This window comes from Pelodiscus sinensis, chromosome 15 (genome assembly GCF_049634645.1).
Source record: "Pelodiscus sinensis isolate JC-2024 chromosome 15, ASM4963464v1, whole genome shotgun sequence".
NCBI classification, from domain to species: domain Eukaryota; kingdom Metazoa; phylum Chordata; order Testudines; family Trionychidae; genus Pelodiscus; species Pelodiscus sinensis.
This window is the reverse complement of record NC_134725.1, coordinates 32348068-32373653: the sequence shown is the minus strand read 5'-3', so window position 1 is coordinate 32373653 and position 25586 is coordinate 32348068. Positions and strand designations below refer to the sequence as shown.

Genomic DNA, 25586 nt, shown 5'->3' with positions numbered 1-25586 from the left:
GAAAAGCACCAGCATGGCCAGAAATGCAATATTCCCCTTCTAAACAAATAGATGAAGGGGACCCACCCACTCAAGAGGGGAGCCTCCCTGGACCTAAATGAACCCATCCCAGTGGAGGGAGCATCTGTGCTCCCAGCTCCAACTACCTCAGATGATGCTGCACACTTCCAAGACCTTTTTAAACATGTAGCTGCTGAATTAAATATTCCTGTCCATAAGTCTGTGGAGAATCAGCATGAGTTAATGGACATATTACACTTGGTAACACCATCTAAAATAGCACTGCCAGTTAATCCAGCAATAATGGAACCAGCAAAGACGGCATGGCAAACTCTGGCATCAATCTCGTCTACCACTAAGAGAATAGATAAGAATTAGTTCCACCCAAGAGATCTGAATTTCTCTTTATACACCCAGTACCTAACTCCCTCATGGTGGAGGTGCCACAATAGAAATCCAAGCAGCAACAATTTCGGTCCACTCTATTGGACCGTGATAGCAAAAGACTGGATTCATTTGGATGCCAAATATACGTGTCTTCCACTTTACAATTTTGCATTTCTAACTACATTGCTTTATTAAGTAAATAGGACTACAGGAATTACACCAAAATTAGCAACTTTATCACAGATATTCCTAAGGCTAAAAGATAACAGTACAAAGCACTGGTATTGAAGGGTCACATGATTGACAGACCATCATTGAAAGCTGCGTTAGATGCTGCTGACATGGCTGTATGATCCACTGCAACAGCAGTAGTCATGAGAAGGGCATCATGGTCTAACTCCACTCCATTCCCCAGAGAGGTTCAGTGTACAGGGGAAGAACTTCCTTTCGATGGTCAGAAGCTGTTTGCAGCTAATATCAATGAAATTCTCCAATCCATGAAAGATTCCAGAGTAATGCTTAGGAATCCACAACCAGGTCCCTAGAGGAAGACAATATAGGTGTCAGCCCTACCCGAGACTTTGAATACCCTCCATATGTTCAACATTACAGCAGACAAGACCAACATCAACAAAATAGAGGTAGAAATAGAATCCAGCATTGGCACCCTTCCTCTACCACCTCCCAACATTTACAGCAGTCCCATAAGCAAACTTGAACATCAGGTCAAGGGTCATGAGAGCCTCTCACCTATTCCAACATCATCATTGCAAGTAAACCTGTTCCATCATTGACTGCTACCCTTCTTTAACAGCTGGCAATGTATAACCTCTGACAGCCTCTCAGTTATTTGGAGGACCTATCTTATTCCCTTCATGTTTCTACCCCTTCCCACCCCTCTTCCCGGGCCCTCTTCAGGAACTATTCTCATAAGATTCTACTTCAGCAAGAGGTAGAGCACCTTTTCCACATCAGTGCAATTTAGCCAGTCCCCACACAATTTAGGGGCAAAGGGTTCTACTCCCGTTACTTCCTGACCAAAAAAATCGGGAGGTTGGAGACCCATCTTAGACCTCCAGGCCCTCAAATTAATCCAGAAACACTATTGCCAGCATTGGAATAGAATAATTGGTTCTTGTCCATTGACTTGCAAGATACATAATTTCACACTGCCATTCACCCTGCTTCCAGATGTTTTATTCATTTTGTAGATTTGCAATACTACTAATACATTTGGACTCTCCACAGCTCTGAGGATCTTTTTCAAAGGTTCTCATGGTTATCACAGTATCTCTGGGAAAGCAAAGCATTATCATATTTCCTTACCTCGATGACTGCCTCCTCCAAAGTATGCTTACACAATGATTCCTGCCGTTTTGTCAATCACAAGACACTTATTCCTGTACCTGCATATGAATGAAGTCGAATCAACAATGTTTCCTGCACAAAAGATACAATTATAGGATCTGCCTCAACTCAACAAAGACTACCAAATCCCTCCCTATGGACCATTTGAAAAAAATTGTGGCCTCAGTAAACCCCCTCACAACAGCATTCAAATGTCTTCAGCTGTTGGGGCAAATGCTAGCGTGCAATTTCGTTGTCAACAACACTCGTCTTCACATCAGATGCTTACAGGACTGGCTGGGACATGTTTACAGAACCAATATCCACCCACTATCCAAATCCCTAGTCCTCTCAATGATAGTAAAAAAAATCCCTACACTGGTGGTTAAGTCCACAGAATCTTTATTCTGGAGTCCACTTCCACTCACCAGAACCATCCGTCTCCATGACAACAGATGCATCTTGGACAGGATGGAGTGCCCACCTACTACATCACACATCCCAGGGTCTGTTGTCCAGCAGCAACAAGAACCTACATAAACATTTCCTGGAACTCCGTGCAGTCAGGAATACATGCACCAAATTCCTCCTGTTCATCGCCAACAGTCATGTCAGACTGTATATAGACAACATTGTAGCAATGTTTTATATAAATCATCAGGGCGGAACCCAATCTCGAGCACTTTGCACAGAGGCCATAACACTTTGGAACTGGTGCCTGAAATACAACATAAATATTACCACAGTGCACCTTCTGGGCACCCTGAACACAACGGCGGACACACTCAGCAGATCCCTTTTGACGGAACATGAGTGGCAAATGAATCTGCACATATTGCAGACCTCTTCCAACAGTGGGGTCACCCCACCACAGATCTGTTTGCCACACAATTCAACAAGAAATGTATTCTGTTCCAAGGCAAGTATTGGCAAGGGATCAATGGGAGATGCCTTCCTCATCAGTTGGTCAACCCATCTAATGTACATGTTTCCTCCCATACCCCTGTTGAACAGGGTAGTCCACAAGACAAGGAGAGACAAAGTCTATCTAGCCACATCAGCCATGGTTCCCATTTCTAAAGGCGATGTCCCGAGCATCACCAATCCGCCTACCTTACTGCGAGGATCTCCTTCATCCAGGCCTTGATGCCACCCCACCAAATCTCACTACACGTAAAGGCATGGCTCCTGGATAGTTCTCTGAACTAGAATTGACTTGCTCACAACAAATATAAATGGTCTTTCTACAGTACACAGTAGGGCTTAGAGTATCTGTAAGACTTACCTTCAGAGATGGAAAAGATTCTCGACATGCATGTATGCACGCGTGTGTGTTTCACTGAGTAGCTCCTTCAACATCCTCCTTTCCTACTATCCTAGAATACCATCTGCACTTTTAAGCGGACCTTGAAATTAGTTCCATTAAAGTTCATCTTGCTGGTATTACTACCTTCCACTCTAAGAAAGATTTGTTCAGATTTGCACATCCACTCACCAAGAGGTTTTTCAAGGGTCTTCAGACACTCTATCCAAGCATCAATCCACCAACACCACTGTGGGACCTGCATTTAGTATTGAATGCTTTAACTCAGCTGCCTTTTGAACTAATGGCCACACCTCACTATGACACTTATCCATGAAAACTGTTTTCCTCGTAGCCATTACCTCGGCGAGATGGGTGGGAGAGATTGTAGCCTTAATGGCTGATTCTCCATATACCACCTTTTTTGAAGACAACGTCACTTTACATACCCACCACAAATTCCTCCCCAAGGTACACTAATCCTTCCACCGCAATCAGACAGTACACTTTCTCTAAACCACACACCAGTTCCTTCAAGATGAAAATGCACATCCTTGACCTGTACAGAGCACTTTTTACTTGCAATGAACAAAACCTTTTTTAGCATCTTAGAGACTGTTCATGTTGATGGCAAGCCACAATAAGGGCCAGGCCCTATTATCACAGACTCTCCTGCTGATTTCGGATTGTATCAAGCTCGGTTACTTGCAGTCAGATGTGCCCCCTCCATATAGTATAAGGGTTCACTCAACCAGTGCCATGGTTACCTCAATAGCATTCCTCCGTAAAGTACCCATAAGAGACTGTTGCACAGCTGCTACATAGTTGTCTGACCACATGTTTGCAAAGCATTACACACTTACAGAGGGACCTCTCTTCATCCTGAAATTTGCTGAGTCGTTCTTTTCCACTGTTTTCTGCCAGATCTGAAGTCCTTACCTCCCTAACCAGAAATAGCGTTGTAGCCACCTAATGTGAAGCACCTCTTCTCAAAGAGGAGGTTACTCTCCTTCATAGTAACTGTCATTCTTCCAGATGTGTCCCTGTGGGTGCTCCACAACCCTCCCTTCCTCCACTCTACTTCAGGATTCTCGCCTTCTTATAGGCATCATTTCAGGGTAGAGAAGGAACTGAGGAGCATTTGGGGGAGGGGGTAGCTTGTGCATGTGCGATGTCTACTATTTAAGAGCGTGTGGCTGCAGGTGTGTGCATGTGCAACCTCAGGGGACGCTGCTCTGAAATTTCCGATCTGAGGCTTGATGGCACCGCATCGACCTAATGTAGAGCACCCACGGGGACACTCATCTTGAAGAAAGTCTGTTACTGTCAAGATGAGTAACCTCCTCTCTCTGCACACATTGACACCAGTTTCCCCGGGCTGAAAGATACGAGTGACACTCACATCCCTTCATGTTCAGACCCCAGCCCCACAGATGATCCTTCCCTGGGGCCCACTCCCATCCATTCCTGCAGGGAAACAGGCCGGACTTCTCCAGGTGCAGGGAGCACAACAATAAAAGGAATGACAGGCGGCCTTCCTGCTCCTTGTCTGATCAGGGGTCGGGCCCCTTGAAAGCCCCAGGGCCCTAGGCTGAGCCTTTGAAGGTTCAAGTGAGGACAGTATACCAACCACAGGTCAGTGTCCCTTTCAGCGTCCCTTTACCAACCATTTATCCCCTTTCCACTGTGCTAGGTCACCTATCACGATGGACTGCTTTGTCCCAGGCATAGTGCAAAGCGGATATTACATCCCATTCCACTCTTGCCCCCCTCTCTACTCTGTCTCTCTTCAGGAACCCCTCTCACAAGTATCTCTCCTAAGGCTGGAAGTTCAACAGCTCCTTGATATGGGGACTGTGGAGGAGGTTCCATTAAGGCAGGGGTATCTACTCCCGTTATTTCATGATACCAAAAGCCAAGGGCAGTTTTTACCCCATCCTAGACTTGAGGGGCCTCAATGCCTTTATAATAGTCAAAGTTCAAGATGATAATATTGGCCTCAATCATGCTGTGTCTAGCCACAGGGCACTGGTATGTTGCCCTCTGTCTCAAAGGTACCTATTTCCATATTTCAGTCGTGCCTTGTCACAGGTGTTTCCTATGATTCACAGTGGGCTGGGATCACTATCAGTTTATGACCCTACCCCATGGCCTTTCTGTGGTCCCCAAGGTGTTCACAAAATATATGGCAGTCGTTGTTGAGTTCCTATGGAAAAGGAGGGTTCGGGTTTACCCATGCCTGGATGATTGGTTCATAAAGGGCTCTCAGGTTCTAGATCACATTCTTCATCAGGACACCTTTTTCAGGTTGGGCCTCATCTTGAACAAAGCCCAGTCTACTCTGATTCCCACCCAAAGGATAGAATTTGTAAGGATCTGTTTAGACACAATGCTGGCCAGTTCCTCCCTGCTGGTAGCCTGTTTTCTGGCAACTTCTGAGATTCCAGTCGTTCCCCCACTACCATGGCATGGTGCAGCATAAGGCTGCTGGGGTTCATGGCGGCATGCACTTTTGTGGTACATCTCGCTAGGCTCAAGCTGCGACTGTTCCAACTCTGGCTGGCATGAGTCTGCAGCCAGACATTCTAGCCAATTGATATGGTGCTGACTGTGCCCATGGACATGCCGAGGTCCTTTAACTGGTAGCTGTACGAGGAAGTGGTCTGAGAGGAGATGTCATTCCACGGCCCTTCCCCCCACCACATAGTTGGTGATAGATGCTTCCAAAACAGGCTGGGGTGTCCATCTCGGGAAGCTACAGACTCAAGGTATGTGGTCTCCCATGGACCTCTCCCTCCACATCAATGTCAGGGAGCTGAGAGCTATTCATCTTGCATGTGGTGTTTTCTTTCCGCCTTTAGAGAAGACAGGTGTCAGTGTCAGTCCAACATATTTTATCCTGGATCACTTTCCGTATGAGGGCATGCTATGAGCTGGAGCAGGTTCCAGCCCTGCCTATCATGGCCCATTGGACCAGGGCCCATGCATCTTCTGCTATCTTCGTAGCTCAGATGCCCATCATAGAGATCTACAGGGCAGTCACCTGGTCATCTGGGCACACTTTTGTGAACCACTGTGTCATAGCGCAGCACGTCAGGGACAACACAGCGGTTGGCAGGGATGTATTGTGGTCTCTCTTTCACTGCCTTTGTAATTGTGTTTTTTTAGATGTGTTGCTCACGTCCATTTATAAAGGCACTGCCCTTTTTGTGAGTGCCCCTCTGTAGCTGAGGGGAGTCTTGTAGTCTGGCTGCCTGCAGGAGAGGAAATGTCCAGTATGTAGCCTAGGACCAGGCTTCTTCTTACCTCCTGTTACGGCTGCAGTGGGAGAGCCTGTGAAGTCTTTGCGCCTCCCCTCACCCCCAAGGTTCTCCCTAGGCACTCATGCTCCTGGCGGTGGGAGGCGACTTCATGTACTCTGCCTTATGCCCCCAGCCTGGTCAAAGCCTGGGGTGGGGGAGAGTGTGAAGTCTCCTCCCACTGCCAGGAATGCATGGCGCTTCTAAGTACTGCATGCTCCATACAGAGCAGAGGAAACTTCATGCGCTTTCCTCCTGCTGGATGCAGCCCGCGGTGGCCTTTTTGCCCACCCCTGGCTTACAAGCTAATCTTCGCCTGTGGACCTGGACCTGACCAGGTCTGAAGTTCATTTTCCATTCAGAGCTGTCCAGAGTGCTGCTGTTCTCCCAGTCAGCCCTTATGTCTGCCTGGTCAAGCTCCATCAGGGAACTGCCAGGCCTTGGCCCAACAGTTTATTTTATATTGGCCTGTTGTGCCCTGATTGGCTGCTGCAGAGGCCACCACTCTGTCCTGCTTGGAGGACCTCTCTTCTGCTCTTGTCACTGGGCCTGAGGTTTCCCACCCCTGTTCTAATGGCTATGGGTCTGATAATCCAAAAATAAGAGTCTGCCTTTATAGGATTCTGATATGTACTATAGAGAACTCTTGGCACCTGGTGTAAGTCTGGAACAATTGGTATAAGTTTAGTATACCTAAAAATCTTTGGAATTTCTGTACTCAACAGGGCAGACTTAAAATGTCTATAGTAATTTTTATGAAAACTTTTATTGTATCATTCCATTAGTATTGACCGTAGATCTTGGGGAGATAAGCTACTGGTATTTACTGGTTACCATCTAAATTTCGACAAGGCTATATTTTAGTTGTTAGTGGCCAGTCTGTGCTAGTACTTCTACTATAACTACCTCTTGCCTCTGGCTTTTTAAACCAATAGTGTTTTGATAGAATTTTAAAGGATAAATCCACTTTAGCCACATACTGCTTGGGAATTTTTAAATTCTAAACACAGTTTTGTCCCCTTGTAGCTAAAACTGAACCTTTAGGATACAATTGCTTTGCAGCTGGAGATAATTTCCAGTTTGGACAGGTATACACACGTTATTATGCTAAAAACAGCAATATGGCTGCAGTGACTTGGAATAGCCAACAGAGTACAACCCCCTCAGAGATATTTAGCACGTCTGAGGTCTGATGTTCTGTAACTTATTCGTAACTTAATTATGGAAAGAAGATTCAGGGTTGAGGCTAGGGATGTAAGCAAGTAGTCGACTACTCACATTCTCTCTCCCCAACCTTGCTGCCTCTGTATCAGAGGCAGTAAGGGTGGGGAGCAGGAGCTGGTGCTGGAGAAAATCAGTTTACAAGCCTGTTCCCTCAGCACTGTCTGTACAGTGCTACTTGTCCCCCCACCCGCACTGCTGCCTCTATCAGAAAGCAGCATGAGGTGGATGGCAGAGGCAACAGCTGCGAAGTAGGGGCTCCCACTTATAGAGGCTGCTGGACCTGATGTGAGCCCGGACTGAGTGCTTTTCTTTATTGAGTGTGTAGTTGATACAGTTCATATCGAGTACACGATTAGCCAATTACTGCCTTTTAACATGCTTAGTTGAGTGGGGTGATTTTGAGGGTTTTTTCGTTTGTTTTTGCATAGACACTATAGTTACAATTTCTGTTTGTACTCTTTGAGTATGTTGGTCTTTTCTGGTTCCCTAGCTTTGGCACTGTATTTGGGAAGTTGTAGGTTGGCAAGTAATGCGTGTGAAATGTCATGTAGTATCACTACTTTACAAGTGCAAAGAAAAGAGCTTTTGGACAATAGTTATTTCCTAACTAGATGACAGAGAAGTTGTTGTAAGTGGATATGACCATTCCTCTTAATCTGACATGGCTTGAATGTGGAACAAAGACCTAAAGGAGGGATACAAAATAAGTATTGGAGGAAGCCAATGATTATAATTTATTGTCGTTTGTCAATAACTAGTGAAACACCAGACTGATGTGGGATAGAGGCGTTTTTTAATCAAAGGATGTGTTCCATACAGCCATGTGTGTGTAATCATTTTTGTAATAGATGTTTTTGCTGGAGTGTTGCTTTGCATCAAAAGCGACAAGGAGTCCTGTGGCACCTTATAGACTAACAGATGTATTGGAGCATAAGCTTTCATGGGCAAAGACCCACTTCGTCAGATGCATGTCATGTCATGACCTTCATCTGACGAAGTGGGTCTTTTCCCACGAAAGCTTATGCTCCAATATATCTGTTAGTCTGTAAGGTGCCACAGGACTCCTTGTTGCTTTTGCAGATCCAGACTAACACAGCTACTCCTCAGATGCTTTGCATCAAATCTCTTTTTTTTTTTTTTTTTTAATTTAAATACCTAAATTAAAAAAATAGGTTTTCCTCCCATGTGACACTGTCAGTAGGCTCTCTAGCCATGAAAGTGACCAAAGAGAGAGGGGGCTTGGCGAGGATACAAGCAAGGGGGTGTTGTGGCCAGAGAGTCATGTGTTAGAGCAGGGGGCAACTCCCTATAATTCTTTAAGCTACAGCTTGCATGATCTCTAGCTACCAGAACATAATGGATATTCTGGAGTGGTCACTGCAAACTTCAAGACACTGGCTTCTAAACCTTTCAAGGGGCCCATTAATTCTGTTTGATGTGCTTTCCAGATTGCAATCTCATTTTGAAGTTGCAACCATATAACAGGGTGAGTTTAAATATCTCCATGAAAGAACATAGAATGAGTAAGTAGTATTCATGTAATGCTACGTGTGGGAAAATTAGAAAGAAGGGTGACCATTCTAGTCAGAATTGGCAGTACTTCTTGCTTTTAAAACTTCACATCTTGTTTTTGTTTTTGTTTTTGTTTTTTCCTTTCAGGAAAGAAATGCTGAAAATGCAATTGAAGCTCTTAAAGAATATGAACCTGAAATGGGCAAAGTATATCGACAAGACAGAAAAAGTGTACAAAGGATTAAAGCAAGAGATCTTGTCCCTGGTGATATTGTGGAAGTAGCTGGTGAGATGCCTTTTGATTAATAATATAGATTACATATGTCTAGTGCTTTATTTTTTGTTTTTCTTTGAACTGTTTTGAAGTGCTGGGCTGGATTATAAAGAAGCATAATAATGAAAGTTGACACCTCATTTATGCTTCATTGAAAATTCAGAATCCTCCATTGATATATAAATACCAAACATTAAATAGGTACTCGTGCCTTTGAATTGTCTTAGGTAACTATTATCTTTTAAATTAGTAGATATAAATGCAAAAGATGTCCTTGCAGCTAACTGATCTAGTGGGTTTTTTCATTTATTCATAGCTGTGTGAAAAACCTTTAAATGCAAATGAAAAATAACAATGTGCAAAGTAAATTAACAAAACTAAATTTTTCTCTGATCTTCTAAATGTCACAATTTAAAATGCTACTTGTAATAGTTAAACTTTTTTTTAATTGAGCAACCTGTATAAATGATTACAGCGCTACAGCATGGCTTTTATTGAAACACTTGTATTCAGATTCTAATCTTGCATTCTGTCCTAAAAAATCAAGTAACCTTCTCTAATACTTTGGAGAGACTGCCATCTTGAAAATGAAAATACATTGTGTTGTCTACTCCAGACTGGAGTGGTTTCTTTTCTGTTTTAAAGATTTTACTGCGTTAGTTTCTGTGCAAAGTCTGTAAGGTGGATCCTGTTAAAATCTGACGAAGTGGGTCTTTGCCCATGAAAGCTTATGCTCCTACACTTCAGTTAGTCTATAAGGTACCACAGGACTCCTCGCCGCTTTTGCAGATTCAGACTAACACGGCTACCCCTCTGATACCTGTTAAAAATGTGTCTCAAACTTTTGTAGGCCTTACTGACAGTCAGATGATCCTTTTAAGATAATTTGAGCCGTACATCAATTTATTTCTTTTGAGCCTTCCTTCTTCCCACTTTGTATTTAATTATTATAGTAGCCATCCAGGGAGAGAGCAACATATACCTTAATGTGTATCCTGCTATTTTAGTATGCAGGGAAAGTTATGCTCTCACAGTGAAATTAGCATTGGCTCTTGGCCCAGATTTTACTCATTCAGAAACTTTAAAATTACCTAATACTGTCCTGAGCCTCTATCTTGTATGTAGTATGCAGTTAAAGTGGCCCTAATTAACAGTTATGCTTCTGGGGTATGCCAGAATCCCAGGTCTTTAAGTGCTGTCTTTCCTGTAGGGGGCCCTATCCTGGTCAGTGAATAGCATTCCTGGTGCTTCTGTTGGGGATATACCAATATAACAGCCAAGTGGTAAGATCATCTCTTTCAAGAGCAGATCTCATAAAACTAGTACACCCGTTTACAAAACCAGTACACCCATCTGCCTTTGCCTCAGGGATACAGACATTTCTTATGTTTTGTGGTAGGTAGAGACCATTGCCAGTATTACATCCTACCCTTTTGCTTCTCCACTGTGCCACGGGTCTTATCAAAATCCTCTTAGCGGTCACAACCAGTCTTAACCAAATGAGCACAGTTTTTCTCTACCTGGACAATGGGGTCCTGAAAGGTTGATCATTCTGGAGGTATAGATAGCAACTTGCATAACTCTATTTCTGTCCCTTTCCTTTACACCTGCGTGTCAATATGGAAAAGTCTACTTCTACTCCAGTTTAATAGACTTTTTCAGGGTCATTTGGGACTCTTAACATCTGAGCATTCAATCCCAAGACAGATTTGTCATTCTATCCATCCTCATCTCAACAACCGAGCCCAAAAAACCAAGCAAGTGAATTCCTGAAACTTCTGTGCCTTATGGCAACCTCTGTGCCTGTGACACTCAGGGTTGGCAACATACTTTACTTCACTTCAGTGTGTTGGGGGAGGGGGCCTTGGCTCCATTGCCCTCTGGAAGACCTAGTGCCTAGGGCAAAAGGGGCAGGGCTAATAGCTAGCCTCCAACAGCACCATCCAAGGCTCCAGAGGCAATTTGAAAGGCCCTGGGCTCTGGTAATTGCTGCTGCTGTGGTGGCAGCCCAGGTCCTTTTAAATCACCACACGAGGCAGTTTACTTCGTTGTTGTTTTGACCCCCACCCAACCTGTTGACTACCCTAGAAACACTACACTCTTGGTATATTCAGGCCTATCTGAGAACTTTCTACTCCGACAGAGCCTGTCCAAGGAGTATCTATACTTCTAAGGGTCATTGGTTTTCTAACTTGGTATAAGGATTAGGGATGTGATAGTGTACATGTTTAAACAGTTAACCTAACCTTCACGATTACATGCAAGGCCCTTTACCCTATGTTACTGCCTCTGTAGCAGAGGTATCAGTGCGAGGAGGGGAGGGTGGCAGCAGGTGAGAGCTGGTGCTCGCAGGGAGCTGGCTTTTAAACAGGCTCCCCCCAAACAGTGGCTCCAAGGGAGCCTCATTTCCCCCTACACCCACGCTTCTGCCTCTTAAGCTTGCTCCCGCTTCAAAGACTTCGAATGCACCTTGACTAATAATTGGAGTTCTTTGAGATGTCCTTAGGGGCAACATTGTCTCTAATCTTTTCGATCCATTAGTGGATTTTTTTCCATCCATCCACAGAATAATAACTTTTTTTATGTACACCAAAGCATGTGTGAATGTGCACTACCAGTAGAAACAAAAAGCCTAGCAGAAAGTAGGTGCTCTGCTAATCAGTTAGGTAGCATTTTAATCTCTCCTGAACAACTGCATGAGTGCCCAGCTTATAACACACACGGCTTATAGGTGCTCCACTTCTTGCCCTCCTTCCCTTCTGCCTCAGAGTCTTTCACTGGACTTTCATGGTTGAGAGAGAACTGATGGGTCTGTCTCCCCTCTAAATACCGGTGGTAGACAACCTGCATTCCACAGACCTCCCAACTGCCCCACTCCCTCATGTGCTTCTCCCACAGTGAGGCTCCAGAGCCTTGCACTTCCTGTTTCTTTCCTCCCAGTCCCAGCACTTTCCAGGGAACCTCAAATCTCTTGATTCTCTCACTCTGTCCCTACTCCTCCCTCCCACAGCTGAAATGCCATAAACAGCTGATTTGTGTTGATCCAGCTTAGGGTGGGTGCAGGGCACTAATGGCCTGATGCATGAGAGGCAGGTGGGAGGTAGAGTTAGAGGGGGGGCAAGGAGCCACCGGTGGAACCCCAATGGGTAATGGACTAATTGTGGCCCACTGAGATGAAGGAGGGCCGGGCCACTCAGGCAACCCACGCACCATTTGTGGTTGCCCATCTCTATGTACCCTTGTGTCAGAACACAAGGATATCTTGGATGCAGGGGTGGACCCCTAGACACTGCTGAGCAAATCTGTAGCCTAAAATTCACAGACATGCACATTCCCTTATGTGGAGTATTTTGTAGGGACATTTAGCCAAAAGCAGATCTAAAAATGTAGTGCTGATTATATTAACTGCTTTACAAGATCATGAGGCAGCATACTATACTCTCTCTGGATTTCAGTTAGTGCCACGCTGCTTTGTCTGCTTCATACTCAGACTTAAACATAGGCCTTTTTTTAAGTTAACTTCTATTTTTTACAAACTTAGTTGGGAATGAAAAGTTCATGAAATTGAACATCTGAAAATTAATGGCAATATGGTGCACTACAAACTGGTATCCATATTCTTTGACGTTGCTTTCTTGATGACTTTTTTTATTCACTTTTGGGAAAAGTGTTACCCATATTATGAATGACAAATTACGTTATTTCTAAAATCTAGATTCTGCTGTACTTTACCTGTTTCAACAATAAAAAGTTTCTCCTTTTTAAAAAATTTTTCTTAGGAGGGAGTACACAAGTGATACAGCCTTGGGGCTAGAAGTTTACTGCAGCAATTTTGGACCTGACTTGAATTACGAGAAATAGAACAGTAATCTCTGAAAACAATTTTCTTTTTCAAGAGGACATATATTTTGGTACATTATACTATAAAGAATTAATAGAATTGCTAGTGGATAATCAGCTTGAGGGTATGCATTTTAGTTTGAAGCATCTACATGTAGTGAGATGCTAACTGATTTTAATGCCAGTTCAGTGGCATTCAGGTGAAACTGACTTGTTTGTTTTTCAGCTGAGCAGCTTTTGTAAAATTAAAAAGATGGGGGTTGTTACTTGACCTCTTTTTGTCCTGTGGGGTGGTGGTAAGAAGAAGACACACTCTTAAACTACACATGGAATGCCTCAGAAGTCAGCAGGCTTTCCGCAGCACTACAAAATATCCTTTCTATGCCTCATTGACTCTAGTGGGGGATTTCTCTAAAGAAGGCAGTAGTTGCTAGATTTTTGCAGTTGTAACAATTAACTTTTCTGAATATGCCAACTGCTTGAGAATTCTTAAAAACGCATACTGCTCAAAGCAATTAGAATTAAAAACAAAATATCTTTGCTCCTTAAAAGTTTAGTTGTGCAATAATTTGGTTTTTATTGTAAATTTGATCTGACTGATTCATCTGACATTTGCAGGAAGGTTCACATGGGTTACATGAAATTGAAACAGATTATATTACAGCACATCAGTGTTCTGGGAATGTTTTCAATCCACTAGACACACAACTGTTTGCCTTTTTTTTTTTTTCTTGTCCTCTTTTCTCATGACATTTTGAGGATTGTTGAAGACATATATTTAAGCAAAGGCATGTATCATCCAACATCTACCCTCAAAACTTTGAATTTGAAGTGAAAGTAATCTTGCTAAACTTGATGTTGCTCATTTCCTTGGCAATGATTGTTGTAGTCTGTCTGTTACAGAAATCTGACTGGAGAGTTGAGGCTGGGCTATAAGTGAAGTTCTCATTTATTCCCATTATTGTGGCTTGATAGAAGTAAAACAGCTCGACTTTCTTAAATCTTTTATTTAATGAAGGACAGATTAAAGCTTTAAAGACTTTGCTTTCAAAGGGCACAATGTATATTTGCAGGTCTAATTAATGTGCAAAACTGGGTATTGTGGACATTTAGGGTCAGCTTTCCTAAAAGTGTAGCTACTCAGTGATTGTTCTTGATAGAGTTGCTGAGTGTTCAAATCCTTGAAAATCCAGCCCCGGTTATGGGCTCTGAAAATCTGGTCTTAACTGGATAAATTTATAATTACTGGTGTAAACTAGGTGTGCAAGTACATATTTTTGCAGCTTTGGGTCTCAACTGTTGTACTTCTAGAGATGTATTTTTGTAGTAAAGTGGTTAATTAGTAAATATTGTCACTAGATTATTTGAAACTTTTTTGCGTGTATTAATGATACAAGATTACTGTAGTGAACGTTTCGGTAGGTGATTGTCTTTTTTTTTTTTTTCTTGGGAGGGTTTGAGAGCGAAGTGCATAATTTGGATTTTGGGAATAGGATCGTCTTTAGAATTTTTGCAAATAATCTGTTCAATTAATGTCACTTGATTATTGCAATAAATAGGAAAAATCCAACAGCTGTTTTGTATTGTCTATAGTTGGACACTGTGTAAAAGCCAAATATCAATTTAAGACCACTTCTTTAAGCTCCTTTTTAATGATCCAAGAGTCAAGTAGCTGCAAATGTCACCACTCAATGTGATGTTTTCCTTCATTAGTTAGTGAATAGCATGCATATATAGGTATCAGTTGAAATACAATTTTTAGTATCCCTTTACTTCAGAAACTCATGTTAAACTTCCTGGTATTAGTTTACAAAACAGCATATTCAGATATTAGCAAAACTTGATTTTTAGAATCAAATGTTTTAATTTATTTGCTTTATTGCATGATTGTTTACATTTGATATGCAGAAAAACCTTATAGATGGACTTAAGTACTGTGATTGCCTGTATTTTAAACTACCTGAACAAATAGGCATTAGATCCTGTGAACAAACTCTTGAGTAATACTGCTTTTCTTGGATATTTGCACAATTAGTGAATACATTTTGAATTCAGATTACTACAGTAGCTATAATAAACATCCAAAATTTCTTCCTGTAGAGCAGGAATGGGAAACTTCCAGCCTAGAGGCCGGATTCACCCCCTGCTTAATTTCATCTGGCTCATGGCAAGTTTCTGCATCTGAAATCTGAGTGCTGGCTTGCGGTAATCAGGAAAGCTGTGCATGCTGTGTTGAACTGCAGGCTCGGCCCTGCAGCTCCCATTGGCTAGGAACCACAATCAATGGGAACTGCAGAGGCAGTGTTTATAGGCTAGGGCAATGCGTGGAGCCACCTCTTTCCCTCCCAGGGACCACAGGAACATGCTAGCCATTTCCAGGAACTGTGTGGGATCAGGGGAGGTGAGGAGCCTGTTTTTTAGTCCTGCTGTGCCACCAATCAGAAGCCACCTAAGGTAAATACTCTGTACCCCAAGCCTCTGCACCAGTCCTGAGCCCTTCTAGCACCTTAACGCATACTGACACTCTAACACCCTGCCCTGAGCACACTCTTGCACTCCAAACCCCTTGGCCTTAGCCTCTCCCCTAATAAGAGCCCTCACCTCTTCCCGTACCCCAATCCTCTGTTGCCTCCTGCATCCTGATCCCTTCCTTTTTGGCCCCACACTAGAGCCTAGGGGAAGCCCCAAGCCTCTTCCCTTCTCCCTGCCTCCCCCTGGAGATATGTGGCCTGTGACTTTGCCGGGGGCGGGAATCAGTGGCTCCTGATGAGAGGTTCCCACCCCTACCTTAAGGCATGAGCTTTATTCAAAAACAATTTAAGAATATTATAAATGCTTTAGCATAATACAAATATCTGAATTTGTGATGCATTCTGCACTTTTAAATGGCTGAAAACAATGCATTAAATTGTCAAACAAGGGAAAGCTTCTGGATGGGTAGAGAAGAGCTGTACTGTAAGCCATAGTGTCAAGACTTGGAGGTGAGAGAAACTGTGTGCATGCCACTGTCTCAAGTGTGTAAGAGTATTTGGATGGCCTTTGACATGGTGTTTGCAAAAAGATGACCATGTAGGGAAGTGACAGAGCACTTCAAAATGGGATACATATCTGGGCATGGAATTCTAGGCAGAGTGCCAATGACATTTGTATGTCTAGGCAAATGTGTCTCACCATTGAATGTCGTAAATAACCAGGTGGTAGGTTTCTCCAATATGTCAGTGGCATCTAAGTTCAGGATACTTTCTACAGATCTTTCAGTGCAGAAAAGTAATATTGATGTAGTTAGCTTTGCATGGTAGCGACTACCCCTGTAATATTATTTTATCAAGAGGATTTCTGACTCTAAACAGTCAGTTTATATTTGGGCCTGACTTAGATAGAAGTGTTGTCAGGAAGCGTTAGACTAACAAACAGGATTTCTTTTTGAGTTATTTAAATGAACCATTCTCAAGGTTACCCTAAAGGCAATAAATAATGGATTAAATTACCAATCTTGAATTAGACACACTTAGAAAATAGGTGGTTGAGGAGTCAACCTCCTCCCTCCCCCATCATTGGGTTGGATGGAGAGGTCATGCGCCTGTTCTTGTAATATTTTTCCCCGTTGGTGGATTTTTGTAGTTTAGATTAGGGATATTTAAATTGAGATTAACTGGCTAATTGAATCGTTGATGCAGTTTGCATTGACAATTTGATTAGGCGATAATGGTGCCTCTGCCTTTGAAATGTAGCAGCAGGCCCTGGGTGTTGCTGCAGTAAACTTCTAACCCCATCTGACCCCAGGCTCCAAGCAGCACTGCTCCTTTAAAGCACCCCCTCCTCTTCCCTCTCCCCCTTTGCTGCCTTTTTCTGATAGAAGCAGCAAATGCTTATCGACTAGTTGTTCACATTCCTAGTATGGATATGAATTTACAGTAGCAGAAATATATGTTGGTGTCTGCCAAGATGGGGGGAGGCACTGAGAGACAAGTTTAATAACATCCTTTCAAAATTAAATAAAGAGAGTTGAAGAAAAGGAGGGAAGCTGAATAAGTCAACTTAGAGGTCCAGTGAAGATACTCTTAATAGGTGAAACAGTGAAGACTGACTGACATTAAGTTTTTAAAGCTGTATCTTCTTCATGAAAACTACATCTTTCAGGAAGGTTAAACAGAGTTAATGGAAAACAGACATAATTTTGTGACATGCATACGTTTTATACGGGAAGCTTTTAAAAGGTAATAAAACTTTATCTTGTTCATCACAGTAACTGAGTTAAAGGATTTGGGACATACGCCTCAAGGTTTATTCACTGACTTCTGATGAGCGCAGTTCTCAGTACTGTACTGTTGAAAACAAACTTGGTGTAACTTAGTAACCTAAAGTTGACCAACAGAACAAATATCCATATGTTATCCTCAAATGGCTTTTCAACTTTACTGCTATGTTATGTCAGTTTCAAGACAGGCAAGTTTCTTGGGAATTGCATCCCTCTTACTGGGAATTGCTGTTCATTTTAATAGATGAAAGTTTTCTAATCTTCTCTGTCTGTCCCTGTCTGCGTCTCAAAAGTGGCAGGCATAGCGCTCTGTCTCTCAAAAGTGGTAAGTATAGTGAGCAGGGAATGGCCCCTTTCATGGCCCCTGGGGAAGTTGGCAAGAAGGGCACAGCCCCCTTGTTTGTTTTCATTTTATTCAGAATGTTAAACTTGAGTTTCAGAAAGTGAAACTTTAGTTTCATTCTAAGTCTAATGTTTAACCAGGTGCCTTTAGTCTTTGGTTGTTAGTTTGCCATACATGTAAGCAGAATCCTTAACTGGCAACAAGAGCACTGTAATCCATTTACCTCTTTTCTTGATGATCAGTGAACATCCACAGGTTGCAAATCTGCGCCCTTCACAAAGCCCTTGCATTCTCCCATACTTGGAATAACTTTGGCTTAACCGATCCCATCTTGTTTACTGTTGGGGATGAGCAGGTTGTATCCCTCAAAGTTTATTTCAGAATCAATGAAATGGATGAACTTACTCAGCTCTTTTAATCTTTTATCAAAATAAAGTGTAATGAATTTTATTTTTGTGCAGCAAACATGCCTTGTGTATCTATTCCAACATATTAAACCAGTCTTAATATTTAAGAAGTGGTTTAAATGTTAATTGTATAAATCCAATATTTTAAAAAGTTATTTCTGAAACCAATCAGATTACATTCTTCCATCTCAAAAAACTAAATAGCTAACAAAAAACTCTTGAAAATTGACTACTGCTTGTAGTGTATGTTTTAAAGCAGGGCTACTCAACTTTGAAAGCCCCGGGCGCCACAATGATATTCACAGCTCATGCCAAGGGCCGCAACTTAAGTATGGTTGCATATACAGGCAGTCCCTGAGTTATGCGGATCTGACTTACGTCGGATCCGCAGTTACGAACGGGGCCCTCTCCCTGGTCTCCAGCAGACCAGGGGGACGGGGAGCAAAGCGGCGGAACATGGCTTCAACTAGAGATGTTAATTTGTTTAACATTCATTTTTGTAAACTTATAACTGCTGAAATGTAAAGCAGTTACACACTTTACACGTGGGGTAGAGGGAAGGTAGAACAGGCAGGAGCTGGTACTCAAGGAGAGCCAGCTTTTAAGCTGACTCCTGCGAGCATGAGCTCGCACCATGAGGCAGGGAAGGCAGCTTTGCAGGAGCTGATAAGCACGGGAAGCTGCCTTAAAAGTGTACGTGTTCACATCTCTAGCTTCAACCTCATAATTCAAATGACTTCAGTGGTGTTTACAATGAGGTTAGGTTCAAACCTCATGTCTCAGAACAGTCCCTGAAGTATTAGAGAACCTCTGACACAGCCAAAATATCCTGCTGAATAGTGTGCAGTAAGGCTGTAAGCAAGTAGTTGAGTTGAGTACTCTACTTCCTTCAACTCCCTTGCTGCCTTTTGTGTCAGCGGCAGCAGGGGGGTAACAGGAGCTGTTGCTTGGTGGAGCTGCCTTAAAAGCCGGCCCCTCTTCCCCCCCTGCCCTCAGCGCACTGTGGTGCTGACTGTCCACTTGCTGCCTCTGATAGCGGAGAGGGGGGATAAGGAAGTTGCTGCAAATCAGTCTCTGTCCGCAGTGGGCCGAAACTCACTGTGGACAGAGGCTACTCCAGCAGGAACTCCTGTTTGTGGTGGCCTAAGTTGGCCTTGGACAGGGGCTGCTGCTGGAGCAGAATATGCCCACAGCCTGCCCAGGCTACTATGATCAGGGGCTGCTGGTCCCAGCATGAGCCAGGACCAAGCAGTCCCAGCTTGTCCTAGTCCAGGACTGTGGCAGCTCAGCATTTTAAATGTAGTAAGCCAGGCAGCTGCATTGCTCTTACTACATTTAAAATGCTGAGCTGCGACAGTCCCAGATCTCTCCTGGCTCATGCTGGTCCGGGATCTGCCCTCATTGCAGCTCTGCCACTTAAGTCTAGTGGGAGCCAGGATGCCTGCGTACCTGGCTCCTAGTACATTCAAACTGCAGAGTTGCAGCAGGAGTAGCTCCTGGACCGATGTGAGATGGGGTGGAGCACCTTCCTTTATTGACTAATCGTGTAGTTGATACAAATTGCCTCTTAACATCCTTAGTGTGCAGACTGATATTCACTGGAAAATGTCTATGTCAAATGTTAGTTATTTAGCTTCTGAAGAATGAGGCAACTATAGTATTCAAGACCTAGGCATACCATGGATTAATATAGAGGCGGTATGATATTTTCTGTCCTAGGCATCCCTTTCTTAATGATTGCCAACATTCTCTTTGGTTTTTTGACTGCCGCTGCACGTTGAATGAATGTTTTCAGAGAACTATCCGCAATGACTCCAAGATCTCTCTGGAATGCTAACAGCTAATTTAATCCCATCATTTTATAAATGTATAGTTGGGATTATGTTTTCCAATATGCATTATTTAGCATTTATCAACATTAAATTTAAGCTGCCACTGTTTTGCTCACTCACGTAGCTTTGTGAGATTCTTTTGATGCTCTTTTTAGTCTACTGTGGACTTAAAACATATTGATACCAAACTGCTTGATCTGCACATTTTGCTACCTCATTGGATTATGCTTTTCTCCAGTTTATTTATGAATATGTTGAATAGGACATTAGTCCTGGTAAAAACCCCTGGGGGGACACAACTAATTGCTTCTCTCCATTCTGAAAACTGACCGCTTATTCCTATCACTATATTATATTAATGATTGCTTTGGGATTCCTGGTAATATGGGTTCTACCTCTTTCCCAAAAATCCCATCCCTCTTATATTAAAACACATTCAAATAGGATAATTAAACTTGTGCGCATTGTACAAGTTTAATTGTAGTATAATTAATAAAAACACAGGTACAAAGCTTGTAGATGAAAATTATTTTAGTATCCCATCTTTAGAATTCAACCTAAATGTAGTAATCCATACCTCTATATCTCACAAACATATAGGCTGTGTCTAGACTGGCATGATTTTCCGCAAATGCTTTTAACAGAAAAGTTTTTCCATTAAAAGCATTTGCGGAAAAGAACATCTAGATTGGCACAGATGCTTTTGCGCAAAAGCACTTTTTGCGGAAAAGCATCCATGCCGATCTAGATGCGACTTTGCGCAAGAAAGCCCCGATCGCCATTTTCGCCATCGGGGCTTTTTTGCGCAAAACAGTTTTTACCTGTCTATACTGGCCCTCTTGCGCAAAAGCATTTGCACTAGAGGGCTTATCCCTGAGCGGGAGCATCATAGTATTTGCGCAAGAACACTGACAATCTTACATTAGATCGTCAGTGTTCTTGCGGAAATTCAAGTGGCCAGTGTATACAGCTTGAAAGGTTTTCCACAAAAGCAGCTGCTTTTGCGGAAAAACTTGCCAGTCTAGATGCAGCCATACTGTTATATTTGTCTTTGTGGCTAGTAATTGCAACAATATTAGCATAGTTAGAACTGAAGGGACTGCCATTGTTATAATCTTCTTCCTTCCTCAAAAGACTGTGTTATTGGTGGCCTTATTTATCATATATCATTTAGGATAAGTCTTGATTTTTCTCTCTGCTCAGACCTTGCATGGTCCGTGCATGACTATTCTCCTGAAGAATGAGGGGAAGAATTAAGTCCAGTCTCTTGTGAAAGTTTTGTTTTATAGGAGTGGGTATACATAAACTTTTGTTTTTGTAGTTTAACAGTATTCATTATTCTGTGTATAGAAGATATTTTGCAGACAGCTAGAATATGCAAACATGAAAAAAATTAAGGCTGTTCACTGTAGGCATAGAACTGCAATCATCAGGATTTTATTACTTCTAAAAGCATAAATATTCCCACGTATATCCTATGATTGTTAGGTTTGGTTGAAAACCTGTAACAGGGAATAACTTTCTTTTTTAATTGATAATATGGACACTTAACCTACCGTTCAGTAGAATTAATTTGGACCTACAATTGTTAACAAATATAAATATTTATGGTGATACTTGACATATTTGAGCTTCACTGAAGAGACTGAAATTATTAAATTATTTACACTTAGCACTGTAAACAAGATTCTTTCCAAAAAGCTTTTTTATTCCATATGAAATCAGTGTTGCTGCATCTTCAGGGATTTAGAATTCTGTTTTGTCACTAATGTGCTGAGGCTATCTACTCATTCAACTTTGAGGATTTGTATGGGGGGAGGGGGTTATGTTTGTATGAAGTACCTAGTAATATAATCCTTGACACTTCTTGGCAAGCTTTCGTTTCAGGAATTAGAAACATCTGGTTAACCAAACACCATTAACAGCTCTGACTATGTATCTTAAGGCTCCCTAATGTGTGAGGATTGTCTAAATACATAAAACAAAACTGCATTCTTGAGGAGCCATTATGTTGTCTAATGGTGGTGAAATGGCTTTTCCTAAGGTGTTCTGAATGACTAAACTTTTCACTGTAAATCAATACTAAAAGTAGACTGTTTAAAATATGTAGAATTTGGGAGATAATCATGGCTCCCCCACAGCCTAGTCTAAGTTTATTAGCTTGACTCCACCGAATTCATTGTGGACCCCAAAAGTGTAATATGGATCTGGAATTCAAACTAAAGTCCAAGTGGTATTGGTTTTACCTTTTAGGCTCCAACTGGATTGAACTTTGAATGTTTACCAATCTACTTTTAAATCTGTTCAGACTAATGTTAAATACATGGTTTGTTGGGTGATATTCTAGCCTAAAGTACTATAATTAATCTTTTTACTTCTATTAGATAGGAATTAGGAACTTTTAAGTATTGCATCAATGAGAGGTGTCTTTCTGGGTAGTACATGAAAGTATGGTGATAGTGGGAACCTTCGACTGATGGTAGGGATATATAGCTCTTTGGTGCTAGCTTTACTGATATCCAATTCATACCAATATGACAAGGTTTGACTCACTACTGGAGTGCCTCCTGCCAACTGTTCTGGTGATTAGCTCTTATACTACTGTGCCCTCTTCTGGTGGTGATTTATTTTCATCTATTCTGACTACATCTTTGCTAGGTGTCCGGTTTTGAACTGGACAGTCCAGTATTTGAGCTTTCTGTTCGGGAAACAAATTGAGAAAATAGAAATGTTCAGTCTTTTCTAAATAAGATGTAATGTAGCTTGTGATGTAATGTCAAGTGTGTCTGGTATTTTTGTTGAAACAATCTGGCAACCCTAATCTTTGCCAGGACCACTGTGTTCTCTTCGTGACACAGCCCTTTGGCTATGTCAGACTCCATGTGTGTGTCTGATAAAGGACAACATTTCAGTCCTTCAGTCCACCCACTTCCTCGATGGCAAGTGTGTGGCGGGGAGGGGATAGACCTGGGTCAATCCACTACACTAGATCCCAGCTACGGGAACCTTGTAGATGACAGCGTCTTGCTGTGTCCCCTCTGACCTCTTTACTCTCCCTGGGCCGCTGCAGCCCGAGCAACCTCTTTTCTTCTCCCCTTTCCCCAGGACTTAGCCTGCAGATATCTGCAGCCTGTTACAAATTGCCTTTAGTTCCCTCAGTCTCTGATTGCAGCACTGCTCTAGCCAGGATGCTTGCTGCCCTTCACCTGCAAGCTAACCATTTCCGCATCCCTCAAGCTGCTCTATACTGCAGTTCTTCTTACATAGTCCTGCCTGGCCCTAATTGTCTGCTCTTATAAACCCTTCTGTGATTGGCTGTCTCTGGCACAACCTCCCTAGGGGCTCTAAACCCTGAGATCCCAGTATGGGGCAGATGTCCCAACACACAACCTCCCCCTTTAGACTGCCCTGTCGTGGGGAGGAAAGTATTTCTGCTTTCCCAGATTCCCTTGCAGGTAGGGCCACAGGTTATCCCTCTCCTGTCTCAGGTTTTCTACTGAGAGGAGCAACCCACTTCTCTCTTCCAGGGTGTGGGTCTCCTGTTTATATCTACCACTTCACAATCACCACTTGCTGGTATGGGAGATGGCTCCCTGCCAGGCCCCTAGTCTTCATTGCTCCATCACTCTGGGCAGTCTGACCCAGCTTGGCACCCAGGCATCACTTGCCTATTCCTCTTTCTCTTAAGGAGGCGAGGCCTTTTTACATGGCCCTCATGGAACCAGAAGCAAGTCCTGTACTTTCCCTTTGCCAGAGGCCTCCTATTGTCCTTTCCTTGCTTATCTCCTTCCTCTGAGCTAGCCTCGACTTTGCAACTTAGGTTCAGGTACTTCTACTGCAAGACCTACCCCCGCCCTCTTCTCACAGGTGGGATTCTCTTGGGAGCTTTTTTGAATGAAGCTTTTGTTCCCCATCCCAATCAGTACGTTCTCCCTTCCAATGTCCTTGTCACATGCAGATGTAACATTTGCACAGCCCTGCCACTAGCCTCCAAATCGTGGTGCCTGGTTTCCCTGCTTGCTCTTTGGCCTCTACATACCCAAAATCATGTAAACTACTCACCCGTGGCGAGTAGATTACAAGCCAGCACTGCGCGATCTGCACATGCGCAGCTCATAGAACCGTGCTGCAGGCGAGCGGGGCTCGCTGCTGCTTGGCGAGCGCTGTCCATTCCTATAACAGTTTATTATAAAACTGTTGCTCAGCTAACTGAGACCTGTAGTTCCACAAGCACTCTTGTGTTTCCCACTGTCTCTGTTGGGGCCTGAGTACCTGAAGCTGCTTGTCAACCACGTTGACAGGGGTTTCAGCCTTGGAATCCAGTCCAGCAGGACATAAACTTCAGCAAAATATGCTTCCACATATTATGGCTCCATTGTATCTCCATTCTTACTGTCTCTCAAACAGTCTTTCAAATTCCCTTTGTATTGAGGCAAAAGTCATACATTCTGAATCTGTCACTCAGTCCTTATCTATCAGGGGTGACTCAGGTTATGTCTACACTATAGAGTTTTTTTGCAGAGAAACAGCCATTTTTCTGCAAAAACTCGCAGAGCATTCACACCTCAAGCATGTTTTTGCTCAAGTAAATTGAAAGATGAGAGGGGTTTTTGTGCAATTGGTAATCCTCATTCTATGAGGAAGAATGTCTTTTTGCACAAGAAGGAAAAGGAAAAAGCACAGGTGCCGTGGTGGCCATTCTTTCCATAGCAATCACTGCTTACTTGTGAGAGTATCCAAGCAGTCTGGAGTCTTTCACAAGTTTTTGTTGCACTTTTGCAGTGTGGATGCTCTCTTGTGCAAGAAGTTTTTGTGGAAGATCTCTTCCAACAAAAGCTTCTTGCGCAAAAAGCCTACAGTCTAGACATAGCCTGAATGTCTTCACCATTATGTTCTACAGGGTTTGATGCATCATTGTGCCACCTCCTGCTGGTTGTCAAGGGGGATAACTCTGTATGCCAGTGTACTTGCTTCTGGAGTTGTCTTGCTATGATGACTTTTACTTTTGGGACCCACATCACCCCCAAGGCCACTGCATCCTTTTCATGAGACAACTCTTTGGCTGTGCCACACTCCATGTTACTGTCCCCCAAAAAGCGGGGAGGAACACAATCAGTCTTTCAGTCCAGCCACTCTTTTAGTGTTGAGTGGGGGCATAGAGGAAACCCAGGCCTGCCCACTATATTCCAGATCCTGGTCCAGAGACCCTGTAGATCAAGGCTGCTCAACTTTGGAAGCCCAGGGGCCACAATGGTACTTGCAGCACATGTCGAGGGCCGCAACTAAAGTGTAGATGCAAATATATGCAAATAGCTTCTTTCACACTGATGGGCATGAATACAAATATTAAGGCAAGACTACAGAACCTGAAGGTCCCATTTAAGTAAATTCTGTAGATATTAATAAAATGCAATATTTACTCTATTTCTACTCATATGACTACTTTTAATGAGCAATATGACAGGCCAGGAGTTTAATTTCCAAAAAGCATATCAAATAGAAGACCATTCTATTGACTACTTTTTTGTTTTGGCTTCAACAGTCCAGGTAGTTAATTACT

At 42.8% G+C, this 25586-nt stretch overlaps 1 protein-coding gene and 1 long non-coding RNA gene across 4 annotated transcripts in view; one reads left to right on the top strand and one right to left on the bottom strand.

The window, feature by feature from the left end:
• Positions 1–25586, top strand: part of ATP2A2 (ATPase sarcoplasmic/endoplasmic reticulum Ca2+ transporting 2) — a 103592-nt gene that overhangs the window by 24313 nt on the left and 53693 nt on the right. For all 3 annotated transcript variants that reach the window (XM_075898597.1, XM_075898596.1, XM_075898595.1), the window contains exon 5: positions 9220–9358. In XM_075898597.1, coding sequence (XP_075754712.1) covers positions 9220–9358 — 139 coding nt within the window. The remainder of the gene's footprint in view (positions 1–9219; positions 9359–25586) is intronic.
• LOC142818514 (uncharacterized) lies at positions 790–2145 on the bottom strand. The gene is made up of 3 exons (XR_012896016.1): positions 2112–2145; positions 1714–1793; positions 790–928 (listed from the first exon to the last, which is right to left on the bottom strand). It is a non-coding gene; the product is annotated as an uncharacterized LOC142818514 (long non-coding RNA).